At 42.2% G+C, this 19089-nt stretch overlaps 1 protein-coding gene across 11 annotated transcripts in view; it reads left to right on the top strand.

Annotated features, from left to right (window-relative positions):
• Window positions 1-19089, top strand: part of kif21a (kinesin family member 21A) — a 133580-nt gene that overhangs the window by 91498 nt on the left and 22993 nt on the right. For 4 of the 11 annotated variants that reach the window (XM_008111602.3, XM_008111600.3, XM_008111599.3 and 1 more), the window contains 3 exons: window positions 9243-9353; window positions 9845-9973; window positions 11590-11628. The exons of 2 other annotated variants lie outside the window; for them this stretch is intronic. In XM_008111602.3, the coding sequence (XP_008109809.1) occupies window positions 9243-9353; window positions 9845-9973; window positions 11590-11628 (279 nt within the window). The remainder of the gene's footprint in view (window positions 1-9242; window positions 9354-9844; window positions 9974-11589; window positions 11629-19089) is intronic. 5 more of the 11 variants (XM_008111603.3, XM_008111609.3, XM_008111601.3 and 2 more) reach the window with 3 other exon arrangements.

Genomic DNA, 19089 nt, shown 5'->3' with positions numbered 1-19089 from the left:
AAAATGAACTGACTTCTTTATAACAATTTCATAGATAGGCTTGGATCAAGACCTCCTTATGTTTAGAACAGATGCAGGACAAGTCAGGATTTTAGCCCACCGGGTTCAGTATAAATGACTAGGCCTGGATCCAATGTTTTATCTTTTCAGATGTTCTACTAAAATGTCAAATATGTGTGTGATTTCTGTTTTTATATTATAAAGTATTATGCATCAGTTAACTGTGATTGCCTCAGGTCCAGATGTAATGTGCAAACAGCCCCAGCTCTGTTTATTTTGGGACTTTGCTTGGTAGATATCTGTATTCTATAATAGTCTCCTTACATTTTTTTAAAAAGTAAAAAGTAGCCATACTAGGTTATACATCTGAGCATCAAAGAACTGGTATATAATTTGTAGATTCTTCTTTGCTATGGCTTTCTCTTTGCTCAGAATCAACAACAATTTCTAGGATAAAGCATTGATGCAAGCATAATTGCTGATTGAAAACTTTGTTTGTGCTAGGACCATTTTTACTGAATTGTGGCAGAAACAGAAAAAGGGGTTACATAATCATTCTCCCAAAATACCTCTTTTTCACAAAGTACTGTGTGGTTATTTTTAATTTTAAAGATGTGAAATAATATTCAAAGTCTGGTATATTTGTCTGCTGTATAACATCCAATGACCCTTGTACTTCAGAACTCATGCCAAGTCTGTAAATTGTAGGTTCTGATTAATTTTGGAGTATCAAGAGAGGAGAAAAATGAAAAAGGCAGAACATAAATATGTAACACTCAAGTCAGTGAAATACCTTGAATGCACATTATTAGGGCAAGAATTGGGTCCTATATACCGTATATACTCGAGCATAAGCTGACCTGAATATAAGCCGAAGCACCTAATTTTTACCACAAAAAACTGGGAAACTTATTGATGCGAGTATAAGATGAGGGTGAGAAATGCAGCAGCTACTGGTAAATTTAAAAAATAAAAATAGATACCAATAAAATTACATTAATTGAGGCATCAGTAGGTTAAATGTTTTTGAAGATTTACATAAAACTGTAATTTAAGATAATAATAAGACTTTAATAGGATAAGGCTGTGCAACTCTTATACTCGAGTATAAACTGATTCGAATATAATCCGGCCTGAATCCTCACGTGAGTATAAGCCAAGGGGGGCTTTTTCAATCCTAAAAAGGGCTGAAAATCTTGGCTTATACTTGAATATATACAGTAGATTGGTGTGGACTCAAAAGATCACATGTTTGTGTAATTTTCCAAGATGGTGATTACTAAGCAAAATATTAATTATCTTGTGTAGTTTGCTCTTGAGACTAATTACATTATCTGAGGGCCTGATCTGAAGGACTGTCTCCTTCAAATCATAGTGTCATGGATTTTCTGGATGCGACTCTTGTGGGTATATAACAGAGTAATAATGCTTAAAAACCTTTGAACACCCATTTATAACTTTGTATGCACATCTTGTGTGGCAGATGTTCTTCCTATTTGCCTTAATCTAAAACATTGACTATGGAACTCATCACATTGAGGTCTTATTTGCAAATGATAGTGGGGGGATTTGCCATGGATCATTGTGAATTCGGCAGGGAACATGAGGAACCCATCACTCTGTGTCATCTCTACCTCATCCCATGGGGAGGAAGCATTGCCACCCAGCTTTCTTTTCAATGGCACGCGGGAAGCCTCCCATGTTCCCAGCACTGCCTCTTACGACAGTTCGACCTCACTTCAGGCACAGAGCCTCACTGAAAATAGATCTACATTGTGTGATGGGATTTGGCGGGCTCTGTGCCTGAGGTGAGACCGAACTGTCAGTTTTTGCCCATGTGATGGGGGTAGTATGAGAAGTGAAACCAGTGATTTTTATTTATATTACCCAATTATTTGATTTAGAATACAAATTTGTCGAATGTAATATATTATAAACATAGGGTACTAGATTATGACATGAGAACTTCTTGAACAGTTCAGAATTTGATGAGATTATGTACATTAGCAGCTAATATATTTTCAGTTGCTCTACATAGTCTTGTGTGCATGAGAGAAAGAATTATGTGCCTTTAAATATTGTCTTACCTGTGGTGAAACTATCACAGTGTTTTTTGGTAAGATTGGTTTAGAGGGAACTGGCAGCATGAGACCTGCCTAAGGTCATTCAGTGTGTTTCCATGGCCAAGTGGGGATTCAGATCCTCATCTCTCCAAGTCCTAGTCTAGCACATAACCACTGCACCACACTGGCTGTCATGCGTATCATGCAAGGTACTGGATATGGTTATAGCTGAGAACAAAAACACTTGACACTATGCTATACAAAACCACCTTTTCCCCAGTGGCTGATTTTTAAGAGTTTCCTCAAGGTTTTGGGGATTATCTTGAATATTTTCCAAGACATGGTTGACTGAATCCATGAATGTAGAAGCCATGGACAAAGAGGGCCAGCTATAATCCTTAAGCAACTTCTGTGCTCCTTTGTGATATCTGTGAAAATCTAAAATATAATCTAACGCAATTATTAAAAATTACCAGAAATTGTAGAGATGTATGACTACAAGATTGAGAACTAGAAACTATATAAACCTTAGAATTCTTGCAAGACAAATTAACTTTCATTATTTCCTGAGGGTGGTTATAAATCAAGGCAAGTCAATTTGACAGTTGTTTTTAAAAAGGTATTAGTCACAGGGGAAAGATCCCTTTAAGCAAAGCAGCCTTCTCCATCTTACTTTCTACATGTCTTTTGGCAATCTCCCATAATTCGTGACCATTGGTCATTGAGACTAATCCTGATTTATATTGTAGTCCAAGACATATAGGAGGCAAAAAGTTTGGAAAGCTAATATATCAGTTGAAACCACATTTAATTTTTTTTAAAATCATGAATATGTAGAATTAGGTCATGTATTCCAATTCCCTGCCAGTGTAGACGTCAACTAAAATGTTCAAATAGAATTATTTTTCATGCATGGTTATAATTTAACTTACTATCACCCCCTGAGAAGTTCTGCAAACTACAGAAGGGAAAACAAATGCCTGCTAATTGGAATTATAGGAGGCAGCAGAGAATTAAATTCTTGCTCTCTTCTCATTGCTACCCTTATCTAAACTGCTTTTACCAAAGGAATTATATGAAAACAGATTTTGTCATTGATCTTTATCATGCCCGTGTTTGTTTTCTTGCTCTGCTCTTTTTGTTTTCCTCTGTTCCTGTTTAGAACATGTGGCTGCTTGTATTCCATTGGCACATTTGCTAGATCAATCTCAGTAACTTTCCATTGTAACGAAAAATAAAATAACATTAAAATGATGCACACTAAAAAAACAGGCTGAGTTTATGCCAGTAAATGTGTAATTGCAGTTTCCCCTAGAGATTTTAAAACAAAACAAGCCAAAACAAAACAGGATATTGGTAGCTGGAAGGAGAGATAACAGGATAATTATGAAAAACAGTGCATTAATCCCTAAGGTAATACTAATTATGTCAATGTGTGTGGGACACATTACATTCTTTTAAGATTTGAAAATTGTTTTTGATTGTGTGCGTCACAGCCACACCTGTGTGTATCTAATTTAATCTTATCTATTTCTCTATCAACTTCATCTATAGGCTTGTTCCCACTAATTTTAATTAGAATGACAACTGATGTCTGTATTAAACTATTCCATGTGTGTGCCTTTGAGTCACCTGTCAATGTATGGTGAACCCATGAGTTTCATGCAATTTTCTTAGGCAAAGAATGTTGAAAAGATAGTTTTGTGAATTTCTTTCTCTGAAATACAACTAGTTTTACAGAGATTATGGGTTCAGCTCCCCTGCAAAAGTTGAAAAATTGTGAATATTTCTATTGGAGGTGGAATGTGATGCTACTGTTGTGGGCCCGGGAGTAAGAGAAGTTGTGCACTAAGCGCTCCTCCGCTTGCCTGCTTGCTGTGAGTGATTCTTTTGCCCCAGCAAAGAAAGTGAAGTACCAGACAAAACAAATATTCTTTTCTTCATGTTTAGTTTTCTTCCACACAACCAGCTGTTACTTTTGTGGGGGCTGTACTGTTAATGGAACAAACTACAGACTGCAGGGTAAAAGCACAGGGTCTTTCTGATTGCTGTTAACTACAGTAGTCTCTCGCTTATCCAACCTTCTGTATGTCTGCTTTTTAGTAGTCAGTCTGCTTTTTAGTAGTCAATTTTTTGTAGTCAAAGTTTTCAATACATTGCAATGTTTTGGTGCTAAGTTCGTAAATACAGTAATTACTACATAACGTTATCATGTATTGAACTGCTTTTTCTGCCAATTTGTTGTAAAACATGATGTTTTGTTGCTTAATTTGTAAAATCATAACATAATTTGATGTTTAATAGGCTTTTTCTTAATCCCTCCTTATTATCCAACATTTTCGCTTATCTAATGTTCTGCCAGCCCATTTACGTTGGATAAGTGAGGCTCTACTGTACTATCAAGTCTACTCTATGAATGAGGAACATCCAAGTCACATCATCATCAACAGCTCTGCTCAGCTTTTGTAAACTCAGGACTGTGACTTCTTTGAGGCTATAATGAAGTCTCTCTTTTTTCCTGATGCCATATACCTTGCCAAGCTTAATTGTCTTTTCATGTGGGTCATATCTTCTCATGATATGTTCAAAGTATGACAATCTCAGTTTAGTCATCTTGGCTTCTAGGGGAGAGTTCAGATTTCATTTGCTTTAGGAATTTGAGCATCGCTTTGCTTGCGTGGAAGATTAATGCAATGGTTCTATGCTCAACGCAATTCCTGGTGTTCCTTTTCTTCAGGATTGGAATGTATATTAAATGTTTCCAATCTATGGACCATTATTGTATTTTTCTGTATTTGTGAACAGATTTTAGTTGAAACTAGATGTCAAAGGTCAGACGTCAGCCAGTAAGATAGATATAGTTTATTCAAAAAATAACTCAAAAAAGCTCAGCACAATGTCCAGAGAGCTCACAACACTTTAACTTCAGTGTGAATTAACAGTTCAGAGCAAGAAATCCCAAAAAATGCAAACCGGAATATAATCCGGATTATCTGGAGATATAATCCAGATTAAAACCAAAGTGTTCGGAAACAGCTCAAAATTGCAAGGCAAAGTCAAAACAGCAAAATAAACAAGGGCAAGAATTCCCAAAGGCTCAAAACCTCCCCAAACCCAAAAGTACAGCAAAAAGCCCAAAACTAAAAGAAAGCCCAAACCGGGCTAAAAGTTCTTCGCCAAAAGTGGTGCAGGCAAACAATGTTGGAAAATGCTGAGGCAATGGCGACGAGCTGCTGCGGAGCCGAAAGCCAAGCCAGACGTCAGGGGAACGAAGCGTTGTCAAACTGGTCCGGAGTCAGGATTGGAGAACAGCGTCGGAGTCAAAGGTGAAACCAGCGGTAAGCAACAGAAGTCAGCCATGTACACGGGAATGATGCCAAGCTGAGTTTAAGAGCGAAGAGATATGCCAAGTTGAGTTCTGGTCCAAGGTCCAAAGGGTGAAGTCGTCACAGTGAGGTCCACATTGCGGGATAACACAAAGAGCCAAGACAACGGAGGCGAGCAGCAGCTAATGCAAAATAGTAATAACAATTTAGTCCACACAGAAAACCCAGACAGTTCCAGCCCTCCATTGTAGAATAACCCGGATCAAACTTACATCGGTTGCAAAGTCCCAAGCCAGTCTTCGGAGTCAAATACAGGAAACCCAATGGCGCCCAACAACACCTTGCCACACACAAGGGTCAATGGCCAAAAAACCCAATTTATTTAGGTTTCCTTGGGTGTCCAAACAACCAACGCCTTAGGATCAGGTGTCCCAAACTCCTCATCAGAATCCAAGTTCCAAACAGCCAATGCCTTTGGATCAGGCGTCCCAAGTTCCTCATCAGAGTCAAAATCACTCTGCCTATGCCCAACCCCATCCACACCTGCGGAATCGCCCTCATTCCTCCAGGCAGACCATGTGGGGTCTGCTTCTGAAGAAACCCAAGCCTCTCCTGCGTCCTCAGCATCCATGGGCCCAGTTTCCTCCTCCGGAGCCCGTGCCCAGTCTATGCCAACCCCTTCCGCCACCAGCGGGTCCTCAACAGTCATTTCCACCTCAGGATTCCCTTCCAACTCCCCAAATGAATCCTCATCTGAGGATTCCTCATCTATCTCCCTGACTCTCTTCCTATGTAAATCTTCCAGCGAGCCCTCCTCGTGAGGATTCTTCCTTCCCCTCCTGATCCTCCCATTATCACTCACAGCCTCAGAAGAGTCATTCACAACACTAGAGATCTCTAGAGTCTGATTTGAACCAGTTTTGTTGGTATGCCATCAGTTCCTGGTGATTTATTTCTTCCAGTTGCTCTGAGTGCAGCTTCAACTTTACTTTTTGAAATTGTTGTTTTTTCTTTATATGAAATTGTTATCCTTTCATCTATTACATATTGTTCTTCATTGTATTGTTTCTGATATCTTTTTATTTTGGACTTGGCCATGTCATGTGTTCTCTGCTGGTTGTATAGCATCCCCACTCTTGGTTTAAACTTTCCTTTGGTTTCTCAGATCATCTATCCTCCCTGACAATGTCTCTGGCTTCAGTCCAGAGTTCTTGTTTCTGGTCAATTAGCAGTAATAATGCCAGTCAGGTTTTTCTTTACATTATGTTCAGATTTGATGGGGATGTTCTTTAGGTAGTATTTTGGCACAGTGGTTGGTTTAATGTTCTTTAGCTTTACTCAATTTTTTAAATCAGCAGTTCATGGTCTGTGCCACAATCTGCTCCTGGGCTTGCTTTTTCAGAGAGAATAGAGTTCTCCATGTTATGTTTCTGATTATGTAATCTATTTGATTTCTGTTTTGGCTATCAGGTGATGTATGTGTATATATAGTTGCCTTTTTGGGTTGCTCAAAAATGTGTTTCAGTAAACAAACTGTTTACATTGCAAAATTCAATCAGTCATTTCCCTACTTAATTTCTTGATTCTTGGCCATTTAATTACAACCTCATTTAATTACAATTCTCTCGGTTTCCTACTTTTCCATTCCAATCACCTATGATTAACAGCAAGTCCTGTTTTGGTGTGTGATCAATTTCATATCGGACTCCAGCACATAATCTTTCTTTTTATTTTGCCTGTGCAGTTGGAACATACATTTGGATTATGCTTTTATTGGTGGGTTTTCCCTGTAGTCTGATCAATATGATTCAGTCAAACTTTACATTTTATCCTTTGACTGCTTTTGTTACATCATTCCTCACTATTAAAGTTGCCCCCATTTATTTTCATAGTTTCATCTGCTGAGGAAAACACTGCATAATTATCTGTTTGAAAATGTCCAATTCCTATCTACTTTACCTGTCGCATCCAAAGTATTTCATTGTTGACAATTCAATTTCTTATTTTACTATGTTTAGCTCCCCTTGATTCATGCTTCTCACATTCAATTTTCATATAATGCTGTGCAAATTTGGAGTGTGCATGTCAGCATCTGAACATCTTTTCAGCTCGATTCCAGTTGTATCATTAGCCACAGCGTTACTGATAGTTGTCTTCTGCTGTAACCCAGTAGCTTGTTGGGTGCCTCCTAACTGGAGATCTCATCTTCAGGCACTGTCACTTGGTTTATTTTGGATAGTCTCTTCATGGAGGTTTTCGTGGTAAAATCCACTCAAAAGAGCTATAAGTATGCATTAGCTATAGTGCCACTGCCATTGTCTCATAGAGATCCTCCCCCAGTAGCACCTTCCACCCTCTGCTGCTGCCAAGTGGCAGTTTGGTGCATTTAGTCTGGCTTTTTAGCAAAAGTCAGTCTGACATAGAAAATCCTCATAGAAGTATATACTCCCACCAGTATAGAAATATACTGATTAGTTGGGACTTTCTGATGAGTAGGTTAGAATTATAATATCTGGCAATCCCTGTATGCACCATCTCGATTCGGGCTACGTGCCAGGATGAATTTTGCAAGAAACCATATATTATCTTGAGTTGCTGCTGCAATGCATTGTTTTGCATTGCAACAGCAACTCAATGTGTTTTGCATTGACTTTGTTTTCTAATGTATTGTAGCTGCTCCTGAGTGGTCCCATCAAACTGCATTCACTTTACAAAGCATCTGATTTTTAGTAGAGATAAAAATTATAAAAGCTAAATTATTGATATGGAATAACACAGTTGCTTGTATTTTTGAATTCTTCTTGAAAGGGTTTTGGTTTTGGGAATGATTGTGTCTGTATATCAAAATGTATTAATCTCAATAGGAGGGAGAAGAATAGCTGTATTATATCTCCAAAAGGGCAAATGTAGCTGAGAAGGGGCAGAATTGGAAGGAAGAAAATGAGCAAAGGTTTGGGATGCCTGCTTTGTCCCTCTCCAAAAATAATATTCCAGATAACAACCACTTTAAGTTAAAAAAATATAAAAAGAAGAAAGAGAAACACATTGAATGCCCTGTGGGAACAGGATGTTTGAAAGACATCATTTTTCATTTGAGCTCTTGAACAAGTTAGAGGGATTAGACATTATTCTCATACATTATTTTGATTCTTGGTGGGAAAACATTTTGTGTTAGCCAGTGTTTCCTATAGAAATTGGCAGCTCATACAATCAATTATTAAGTCATATATAATGCATATAAGGAGCCGGTGGAGTTTACACAGTGTTTCTACTGAAATCTTGTGATGAGTTGTAACAATATGAAAGTTGCACTTCGGCATGATGCAAAAAGAACTGGTTACATCCAATAGAAGGGATATGCAGAAGAGACAAAGTCTCAGGGTGTTTGAAAAGATGATTTTCTCCTTATTTGGGCTAATTGGTAGAGTAAAATTGTCTTTTCTTATTTCCTGAGACTTTGTCTCTTCTATATATCCCTTTGCTGACATAGACCTGATGTTACAATCACCAGGAGTATGTATGTATGTTTCTATGAACTTATTTTGATAGATATTCATTTATCTCCTGTTTCTTTTTTTCTAGACATCTGACAATTAGAAGTAGGGTCACCAGAGTCAAAAGTAAACAGGGCTCCTGAATGTGTTTGTGGTTGTGTAAAAGAAGGAATTTCAGCATGCAGCCAAGTTACAAGCAGCACCTACTGAAATTCCTCTTCCACACAGCCATTAAATGTATAAGAGTCTTCTTCAGTTTTCATTCTGGCAACTGTAATTAGAAAATTGTAAAGAATGCATATATAACTAAAATATATGAACCAATGCTTTAAGACAAACAATGGTTTTTGTTGTCTCAGATCTAGACAGTCATCTCTGACAGAAAAGAAAATCCCAGAACCCTCACCTTTATCAAAGAGAAAAACCTATGAGAAATCTCCAGATAAACCAAAGTCAAAAGAACAAAAACAGTAAGAAATTTCATTTTTAAAAAAAAGTAATTCTGGCCTTTTGTGCCATAAATATTCAAAGTAACTTAATTTTATTCTAGAAGGCTCCTTTGTAAAGACATATTATTGTACCTGGCTTAATGCCACTGAAAATCCATGTGAAAACTTCATTAATAATTATTTTTAATGATACTCAGAGTCTTTCAGACACCTATAGCTATTACTTGAACTCTTCTCTTTTACGCTACCTTGTTCTGTGTAGGTTAATTTTCTGAAAAGATGTTTGAATGAATATGCTGCCGCCTTGTGGCCAGCAGCATTTTGTTATTTTATATTTAAGTTCTGCTTGGTTAGTTTACAAAACTGCATCTCCTGATAAAGCAAGTTGGCATCAGTGACTTGTTCCAAGGCATGTTTCATTCATTTTAACCTCTCTAACAGTTTCATTTGCCTTCATTATTATTATGATTTTTAATAGAAGAGGCTTTTAATGTTTAATTTTTTTCTTGTAGCTCAGATTCTGGAACCTCAGAGGCTAGTCTGTCACCTCCTTCCTCCCCAACAAGCCGATCCCGTAATGAACTGAATGTTTTTAGCCGCCTTACTGTTTCCCAAGGAAACACATCAGTTCAGCAGGATAAGTAAGTCACAAAGGAAAGACCTAGAATCCCATGGTTTGTGGATGTGCCGAAAGCACACATAAGCCTGAAATATAGCTTCAGAACTAATTCTCTGGCTCTCTTGATGCCAGGGATGAAACTAAAATGGCTCTTTCTCTTGCTATTCCTCCCACTCCACCCCACCCCAGAGTAGATGACCTAGTGATGCCACAGGTCCTCAACTCTTATTTCCTGCTGAAACTTACTTCTTGTGCTTATGCAACCTACTCCCTCTCACACGGTCCCTCAGCCTTCTGTTTCCCTGTGTTATGTTTCTTGAATCACAATAGTTTTTCCTTTAGTTGCTGTTGGGTGATGCAGGGTTAGTTATCAGACAATAACGACATTTCTTGCATAAGTAGATTTGCAAGGAGTCAGCTCTGAGAGTCACCCACAAAACACATAGTGAGGGTTTAAGGCATATCTAGGGGTGAACAACTGTTTCGTCACCTTTTTTCTTTTTTTTAAAAAAAAGTGACAACCCATATGGGTTGATCCAGAATCTTACTGCAAGGTTTCTGAATCTGAAGTGCTGCAAAATTCAGCATACCTCTGCTTTAAATTGTAGCATTATCTCCTGTTGCTGTTCTTCCTCTTCTGATTTAATCAGTTGTCTCACCTGCAACTAAACAAGTCCCTAACAGTTGTCTCAAAGCTTTCCATTAGTTTTAGCCCATGCTTGTAGCTATTTCGAGTAGTAATCCTATAGTTGTAATTATGCTGATTGGAGATAGTGACTTTTAAGGTTGTCTATGCTTTGATTTAATGAATGTATTTTATTATTACAGTCACAGATCAGGAGTGTAAAATTTTAAAACATTAAAAACAGAGGGTTTTTTTTATTTTTAAGAGCGTTAGCATTTAGACCAGAAATTCATAACATTAAAAGCATAAATTCTATAATATGAAATCAATCTACACATCATTATACAGGGTGTTTGAAAAAGAACTCCCTAGTTTTAAGTATAAATACATAAAAACTAGGAAGTTCTTTTTCAAACACCCTGTATATGCTTTGATTGTCATAAATTGAAATCATACTCAAATAGTTCGGCATGTTTGATTTGCTTTGAACGTGAAGAATGCAGTACCCTTAATTATTAAGATGTAATTGTATGGTTTTAAAAATCCGGGGATTTTTAAACAATTGCAGACTAAAATTAAATCACTATCTTCATTCATTTAAAATTAAGGTTAATGTATTTAAAAAAAAATGATTTTGAACACCCATAGATTACCTTCCACTTTCATAGTGCATGTAAAAATTTACATGAAAAGAACAAAGCTACATTGTGACCATTTGATCTTGTCTTTTAAAATCCTCTCCTCCCTGTGGACCTTTGCAAAAATTATTGCGGAAACTGGAAATGACTCGCATAAGAATCTAACTAGAATTTTAAAATATTTTTTGATCTGGAGAAACATACATTGTTTTAACATTCCCCAATATTACTAAACATAGTAAAGCCAGTTTGGATGCACTCCACAAACAGGCTTTGCTTTCTCATCTAGCAATGCTGTTCATTTTTTTTTTAAATGAACTCTTTACTCTGCTGATGCCTGTATTTTCTCCGTAATCTTACCACTGTTCATTGTAGGTCTGATGAAAATGATTCCTCTCTGTCGGAGGTACACAGGTACACTCTCTTCCTAATTTCCATCTTCTGGACTCCTAGTGATTTGTTGAATAGCTTTCTTGCAGTTCTTAAGCTAACTAATTCTTTTTGCATGGCTTTGAAAAAAAATCATTTTCTGAAACATTCATGGACTTCTTGTATTGTTTTACTTTTGGGATTTTTTTTTTAAAAAAATAGAAGTATAAAGTATTTCCTTCTTGTGTGATTTTAATTAGTCCAGCATGTACAGAAGAATGTTTTGTTGTGGTATTTTTATTTTATTTAAATGTTTTGGTTCATGCACTTTTTGTTGTTTGTTAAAAAAAATCCATGACAAATATGATCTTGGAGGTGATTAATTGATACACAATTTTGTCCTCAATCTGTTTTGGTAAATAAAAAAAAGCTGTATTAAACTGTAATGAAGTTGGGGTTTGGCTTATACAAATCTGATGTGGCATTGCTCACAAGAGTTGATTTACAGTGAAACATGTTGCGGTTTGTTCAGTGCATGCAGGTCCAGAAGATTAGCACCTTTGTTCAAAGTTGAGCAATTCAAAACAGAAAATGCGAAGCTCAAATTTATTCTTGTATGAGCAGAGTTCAAGAAAATAGCAATTTCAATACAAACCAACACAAGTTACAGTTCTTCTGAGTATTGCGCTTACATATAATCCATGCATTTGATTGATGCAATTCTTCCAGTAGAAAATAGGTCTCTTCAAATGTTCCTTCCTTGGACGTGGAGACAAACTTGCCAGCATCAAATGGACTGCAAGTCAGGAGCTTATGCCAAGTAGCAAAGATTCAACAAGCCGAGGAGCAAACATTCAGTGAGCCCAAATAATAGAACAAACACTCCTCAGTTATACCCCTTTGGGAGTGGATCAAACTGATTGACCTTAATTACCCAGCCTGTGATTTGCAATTAATCGGGGCAAGTCTTTTCCTCTTAACACACACACTTGGTAGTGATCCCACAGGAACTTAAACATTAACCTTAATAAAACATGGGAGAAAATTGGAGAAATGGGGTGAAGCAAAAAGAACTAGTGTTTTTCCTGTTTACATTTTAAGCACTGAGTAAAGATAAATAGTTTTCCCCAGGTGCAGTTTATTCAATGTGACAAAGAAAGAAATGGCATGGAAAGATTTACCTAGAATTGTTTTGCCCAGAGGAGTTTTCTTATTCATTGTAATTCAGGAAGAAGCATCCACAAGTCCATATTTTGGCACATATTACTCATACTTTTTCTCTTGGAAGAAATGGCGACAGCCCATGTGCACTTAATATCTGTACATTCCAATCTGACCTTATGCAGCAGAACTTTCCAAACATATCATGTTGGTGACACACCTTTTAAACATGCATCACTTCACAACACAGTAATTCAGTTTTACTAGCAAACTGGAGGTTAAACCAACCACTTAGAAGGGATATGGACATATGTATATCTCATGATTTTTTTAAAAAAAAACATGCCTTGTAGATAATAACTTACAATTCCAAGATTTTTGTCATTTGTTATATTTGCACTACACATCCACACACTGCAGCCGGCACACAGCTTGGAAAACTCTGTAATACAGTTTTCTCTGGATTGCAGAGAATGACACTTTAGTGCAGCTGTTAGGTTTGTATTCTTCTCTCCAGCACAGTCATTTGCATTTGTTTGTTTTTAAATTAATTTAGCTGCAGACTAACTTGTCAGGTCCTCCTTTGAAGGGTTCCTTTCATGTTCCTTCTGCTGTGCCTCCAGAGACTTGTACTGATCTGCTTTATTATCTTTGTTTCTTCTAACTTGTTTTTCACTGTATACAATGAATCCAGTTTAGGCTTTTGATAAATAAAAAAACAAGGAATTATGCTGGTCTCGCTACAAGTCTATTTGTATTTGAAATAGCACAAATCTGAATGAGGGTAAGAGTTCATTTTCTCTACTCTTTTAAACAATTTAGTTTCTCAGGAATATCAGGGCTCCAATGTTTCCTGGTTGCCACACCAATTTTAAAAATATTAGATTTGTTTCAGAATTTGTTTCAAATACCCTCTTTTTGTCAGAATGATTTTATTGGCTATGAAGAGTAAATATCCATCACCTTCTTTTGACCTGTTTTAGGTCAATGGATTGTTGGCCTTCAAGTCATTTCTTAAGGCCATAATTCAGAAATGACATGTTACAGGGTTTTCTGTGACTCAGAGTGTGTGACTTGCCCAAGGTCACCCTGTGGGTTTCCAGGGGCGATTTACTACTCTCTAAATTATCTGAAGCAAATTCAACTTCTGCCTGGTATTGGGCAATGAAAAAAATGTGGCAGAAATACTGATATGAAGGAAGCGATCATATTTCCTTACAGATTCACTCTGTTACTCTACAAGATTCACTTCTTCAACATTTCCCTGCTAAACTTCCAAGAGCAGATGGGATCTGGTGCCTTTAGGACTTTTAGGCCTCACTCTATTTCTGCTACTATTTCCCTCTGACTTCTATTTCTGGTACTGCTCCCATTTGTCAGTAGTTGTGGGTTTTTTTTTCCTTTAGGGCTGCGTTTCAGCACCTGATCTTTTGTATTCATATGTTGCTCTTCTCAAAGCTTTTTTTTCTTCGTGTACTCTGTGAATTCACACTAATGGGGAAGCTGCGCCTGCGCAGGTTCCGACGGAAACTCTTCGAAGCTGAAGTTCAAATTTTGGCGGTAACCACGCCCCCCCTTCCCAAGGGGCATATAAGGCAGCCCCAGGCGCCCGCTCTCCAGTTCCTTTTTTTCCGCCGCAAGGTTCACTTCGGACTCTTCGCATGTCTACTACTCGTTTCAAGCGTTGCACGCAGTGTGCTGCTAAAATTCCTGACTCGGACGGCCACGCCAAGTGCCTCTTCTGTCTTGGCGAGGCTCATGTGGTCAGTACCTGCCGTTTCTGCCTAGCTCTCACAGCTCAGGCCAGAAAGAACAGAGCCGCTAGGCTTAGAGCGGCACTTTACGAAAGATCTCTCGCGCCAGAACCGACTCCGTCGACGTCGGGTACGTCGTCGTCTTCAGCTCTGAGAGCTATGTCGGCGCCACCAGCTAAGCCTCCAACAGCTAAAGCCTCCTCGGTCTCGTCCAGAGCGTCCAGGACCTCCAGGGCCGCTAAACCGGTCAAGCCACCGTGTACTGTGACGACGGCTACCGTGTCGACCCGCTCCGGAAAGGTGGGGCCTTCCTCGACGTCGAGCTCTCTGGCTTCGGTGACCTCGATCCGCTCTCGTATCGGCTCCCCTCCGTCCTCCTCTGCTATCAAAATAGCCTTTAAAAGGGCTCACGAGGAGTCTCGTCGAGCGCAATCTGACTCAGCTGTGGTTCCTCCCACACCTGGCAAGTCCTTGAGGGTTGCATCCAAGCAACCGCCGACAAAGAAACGGCTGACTCAGCGCTCCTCTTCCTCGGCCTCCTCAAGGAGAGACCCGCCATCTTCCTCGGCAACCTCCTCGAGAAGGTCTTCTCCAATTGTGCCAGCCCAGAGGCCTAGAGATGTTTCTCAATCTCCATTGCACCCCCTGTCTGACGGGGAGCTGCAGGACTCACCCCACCACTCTACCCAAACGGTGGTCAGGGTGCCGGTGCCGGAGCCCCTTGCGCCGCCTCACTCGTCGCGCCAACAGCTCTTCCCTCCCACCTCGACACCGGAGCGTGGCAGACAAACGGCTCGCCTGGCTCGAGCAGCCCAGGCCTCAGCGTCTAAGGATCCTCGGCTCCCGGCCCTCTCTTCCCGCGAGGCCATGCCTCCTCCCGAGACTGTGCTTTCTTCTCCCCCTCAGTCCCCCCAAGGCGCTGAGGAGGAAGATGTTGATATTGACCGCCCAGACTCTGTCCTCTCGGCCTCGGTGGTCTCTCTCGGTCTCGACCTCTCTCCTCCCCACGATGCGTATGAGGCAGACCCGCCTTCTCCTACTGACAATATTCGTGCTTTCTCTGATCAAATGGTCAGAATGGCCGACGCCCTGGGTTTGGAGATCAAGCAGACTTCCAAAGCAGTGTCTGATCCAGTTTTCAAAAGGGTGCAGGCCCAAGCTCCGCCGGCCACGCTACTCCCTTTTCTGCCTTATCTCTTGGACGTTATCCAGGCCTCCTGGAAAACCCCTTCCTCCATTCCTCCGACCTCGAAGAGGATCGAGACTTGGTACCGTACCGACGATGATACCTTGGAGTGGCTCAAACACCACCCCGACCCCAACTCCCTGGTCATTAAGGCCTCTCAATCCTCAGGTTGTCAGTCGAACACTCCGGCCGACAGAGAAGGGAAGCGCTTCGACGCCGTGGGTCGAAAACTTTACTCTGGAGCCCTTTTGCTTTGCCGCATGGCGAACTATGGAGCCTGCATGGGTGCCTACCAGCAGATTATCTGGGAGAAGGCACAGCCCTTCTTCGCTAAGATGTCGGACGAAGACCGCTCCGTCCTCACTACCCTCCAACAGGAAGCAGACTCGCTTGCTCACCACCAAATACAAATGGCGAAACATACAGGTGATACTGCGGGCAAGATGATTGCCCACGCGATATCCATCCGCCGCCACGCCTGGCTGAGGTCTTCGGGTCTCTCCTCATCTTCCAGACAGGTCATTGAGGACCTTCCCTTTGACGCGCTCGGACTATTTAACTCCGGTACCGATGACAAACTCAAGTCTAATCATGACTTTAAAATTCTTGCGTCTAAATGTGGCGACCAACCGCAACCTCAGCGCACCCGCTGGTTCCCGCACCGCTCCCGCCGCTTCCCGCCGCAATCTTTCAGACACCACTCTTTCAGGCGGCCTTCGGGCTCGAATAATCAAACCCATCACCAACCTCGTCGGGGACCTCATCCGCAAAAGCAACGCGGTCGAACCACCCCCGCTCCTCCGCAGGCTAACCGGCGTACCTGACGCCAACCCCTGCCAAAGCTCCTCGCCCGCTACCGCTGTAGAGCCCACGCTGCCTCGACCCTCCGGTGCCTTTGCCGACCGCCTAGCCCCCTTTTACAATCAATGGGAGTCCATTACTTCAGATGCATGGGTTCTTCGCATTGTCCAAGACGGCTACGCCTTAGAGTTCACGGACCTCCCACCTACAGGTCGCATTCTCTACTCAACTCCTTCCCCAGAGATACTGGCCGAAGTCGATGCATTACTGGCCAAAGGCGCCATCCGTCCCTCCCCTCCCGAACTGGACCCTTTAAGTTTCTTCTCCAGATACCTTACAGTCCCGAAGAGGGGGGGCGGGCTACGCCCCATTCTGGACCTAAGGGCCCTCAATATATTCATTCGCCCTTCCAAATTCAGGATGGTCTCTATTGCCTCTATCCTCCCGATGCTGCAGCGGGGAGACTACTTTGCCTCCATAGACTTACGAGACGCCTACTTCCACGTGGCGATACGGGAGGCGCACAGACGGTTCCTCTGTTTCAAAGTTCTCGACCAAACCTACCAATTTACCGTTTTACCCTTCGGTCTCGTTACGGCCCCAAGGGTCTTTACCAAGGTCGTCGCCGCCGTAGCGGCCCACCTCAGGCTACATGGCATCACGGTCTTTCCTTATCTGGACGACTGGCTTCTCGTCGGGCCCGATCCGGTTCTTCTCGAAAACCACGTCTCCTTCACGCTGCGTCTTCTAAAATCTCTCTGCCTCCAACTCAACTCCGAGAAGTCAAATCTCTCCCCGTCAACCCGAATCCGGTTCATCGGGGCCCTCTTCGACTCCGTCACAGAGACTGTTTCACTACCGTTCGACAGATTCCTAGCTCTCCGCCACCACATCGCCCTTTGTCGATCCGCCCGGAGGGTCAGAGCCCGTGCCATTCAAGTCCTTCTGGGCCACATGGCCTCCATGGTTCTCACGACCCCGTTTGCCAGGCTGCGCCTTCGGGTCCTACAAAGGTGGTTTATAGACACTTTCAAGCCGTTCTACCACCACAACTCCAAGTACTTGTCGGTACCGTCGTTCGTCCGCCAGTCCCTCTCATGGTGGACGTCTCACCAAAACGTGTGCAGGGGCCTCCCATTTCATCCAGCCCCGCCGTCGCTAACCATAACCACGGACTCCTCCACCTACGCTTGGGGAGCCCACATGAGCGGTCTAACGGTTCAAGATCTTTGGTCCCCATCCGAGAGGGCCAACCACATAAACTTCCTCGAGCTTCTCGCCATTCTCAAAGCCCTGAAAGCATTCTCCCGCCTCATCCGTCACAAGTCCATCCTCATTCAATCGGACAACCTCGTAGCAGTATTCTACATCAACAAACAGGGCGGTACGGGTTCGAGGAAATTGATGCTCCTCTCCTCCCGTCTCTGGGTTTGGTGCATAGCCCACGACGTACAGGTCTCTGCAATCCACCTGCCGGGTGCCCAAAACGACTTAGCAGATGCCCTCAGCAGGATGACATCTTCCTCTCACGAGTGGAAGCTCGATCCCGAGATCCTCGACGGTCTGTTCCTCCACTGGGGACGCCCTACTCTGGATCTCTTCGCGTCCCCCCACAACGCTCAGCTACCCCGCTACGGAGCGAGACTTCCCCCGAACTCCTTCCCCGGCTGTCTAGGGGACGCCTTTCTGCTGGACTGGTCAGCGGAGATGCTTTATCTTTTTCCACCGATTCCCCTCATACCGAAAGTTCTCAAAAGACTTCTCTCGATCTCGGTCACAGCGATTCTCATAGCTCCGGCCTGGCCCCGCCAACCGTGGTATCCAGCCCTTCTTCGTCTCTCCAGAGGAACGTTTCGCCCTCTGCCTCCCTCGCCGCACCTTCTCTCAAGGGAGGACGGCAAAATTCTTCACCCGGACCTCCCTTCCCTTCATCTCACTGCATGGAGGATTCTTACCTAGCCTCCCTTCCGCAGAACCTGCAAGACGTCCTTCGGGCAGCCCATAAGCCGTCTACTACCAAGGCTTATTCCTATAAACTCTCTCGCTTTCACGCCTTCCTTCGATCCCGTAACGTCGACACCTTTCCGACCTCGGTATCGGTGGTCCTCGACTTCCTCATGACCCTCGTCGAGAAGAAACTCTCTCTCGCTTCTATTAAGGCTTATCTCGCAGCTCTTTCCTGGTCCTTTCAACGCCACGGTCAGCCATCTCTCTTTTCTCACCACTTGATCAAAACTTTTCTCCGAGGCTACAATAACATCTGCCCGCCGTCGCTACCACCTACGCCGGGCTGGAACCTCGAACTTGTACTTTCTCAACTCACTTCTGCTCCCTTCGAACCGCTTGCCTCGACCGATCTCCGTCTGCTTTCCTGGAAGTTGGCCTTTCTAGTGGCGATCACGTCGGCACGACGGCCATCTGAGCTTGCTGCTCTCAGGGTCGACGAGCCTTATCTACGTTTTCACCATGACCGCGCTGTTCTTCGCCCGGACATTACCTTTCTCCCTAAGGTGGTGTCAGCTTTCCACCTCAACCAGGACATTGTCCTACCAGCTTTCTTCTCTAACCCCTCCTCTCCTCTCGAGCAAAAACTGCACCTTCTTG

This window comes from Anolis carolinensis, chromosome 5 (assembly GCF_035594765.1).
Source record: "Anolis carolinensis isolate JA03-04 chromosome 5, rAnoCar3.1.pri, whole genome shotgun sequence".
NCBI lineage: Eukaryota > Metazoa > Chordata > Lepidosauria > Squamata > Dactyloidae > Anolis > Anolis carolinensis.
Note: the sequence above shows the minus strand (reverse complement) of the source record. Positions and strands in the feature narration are given on the sequence as shown.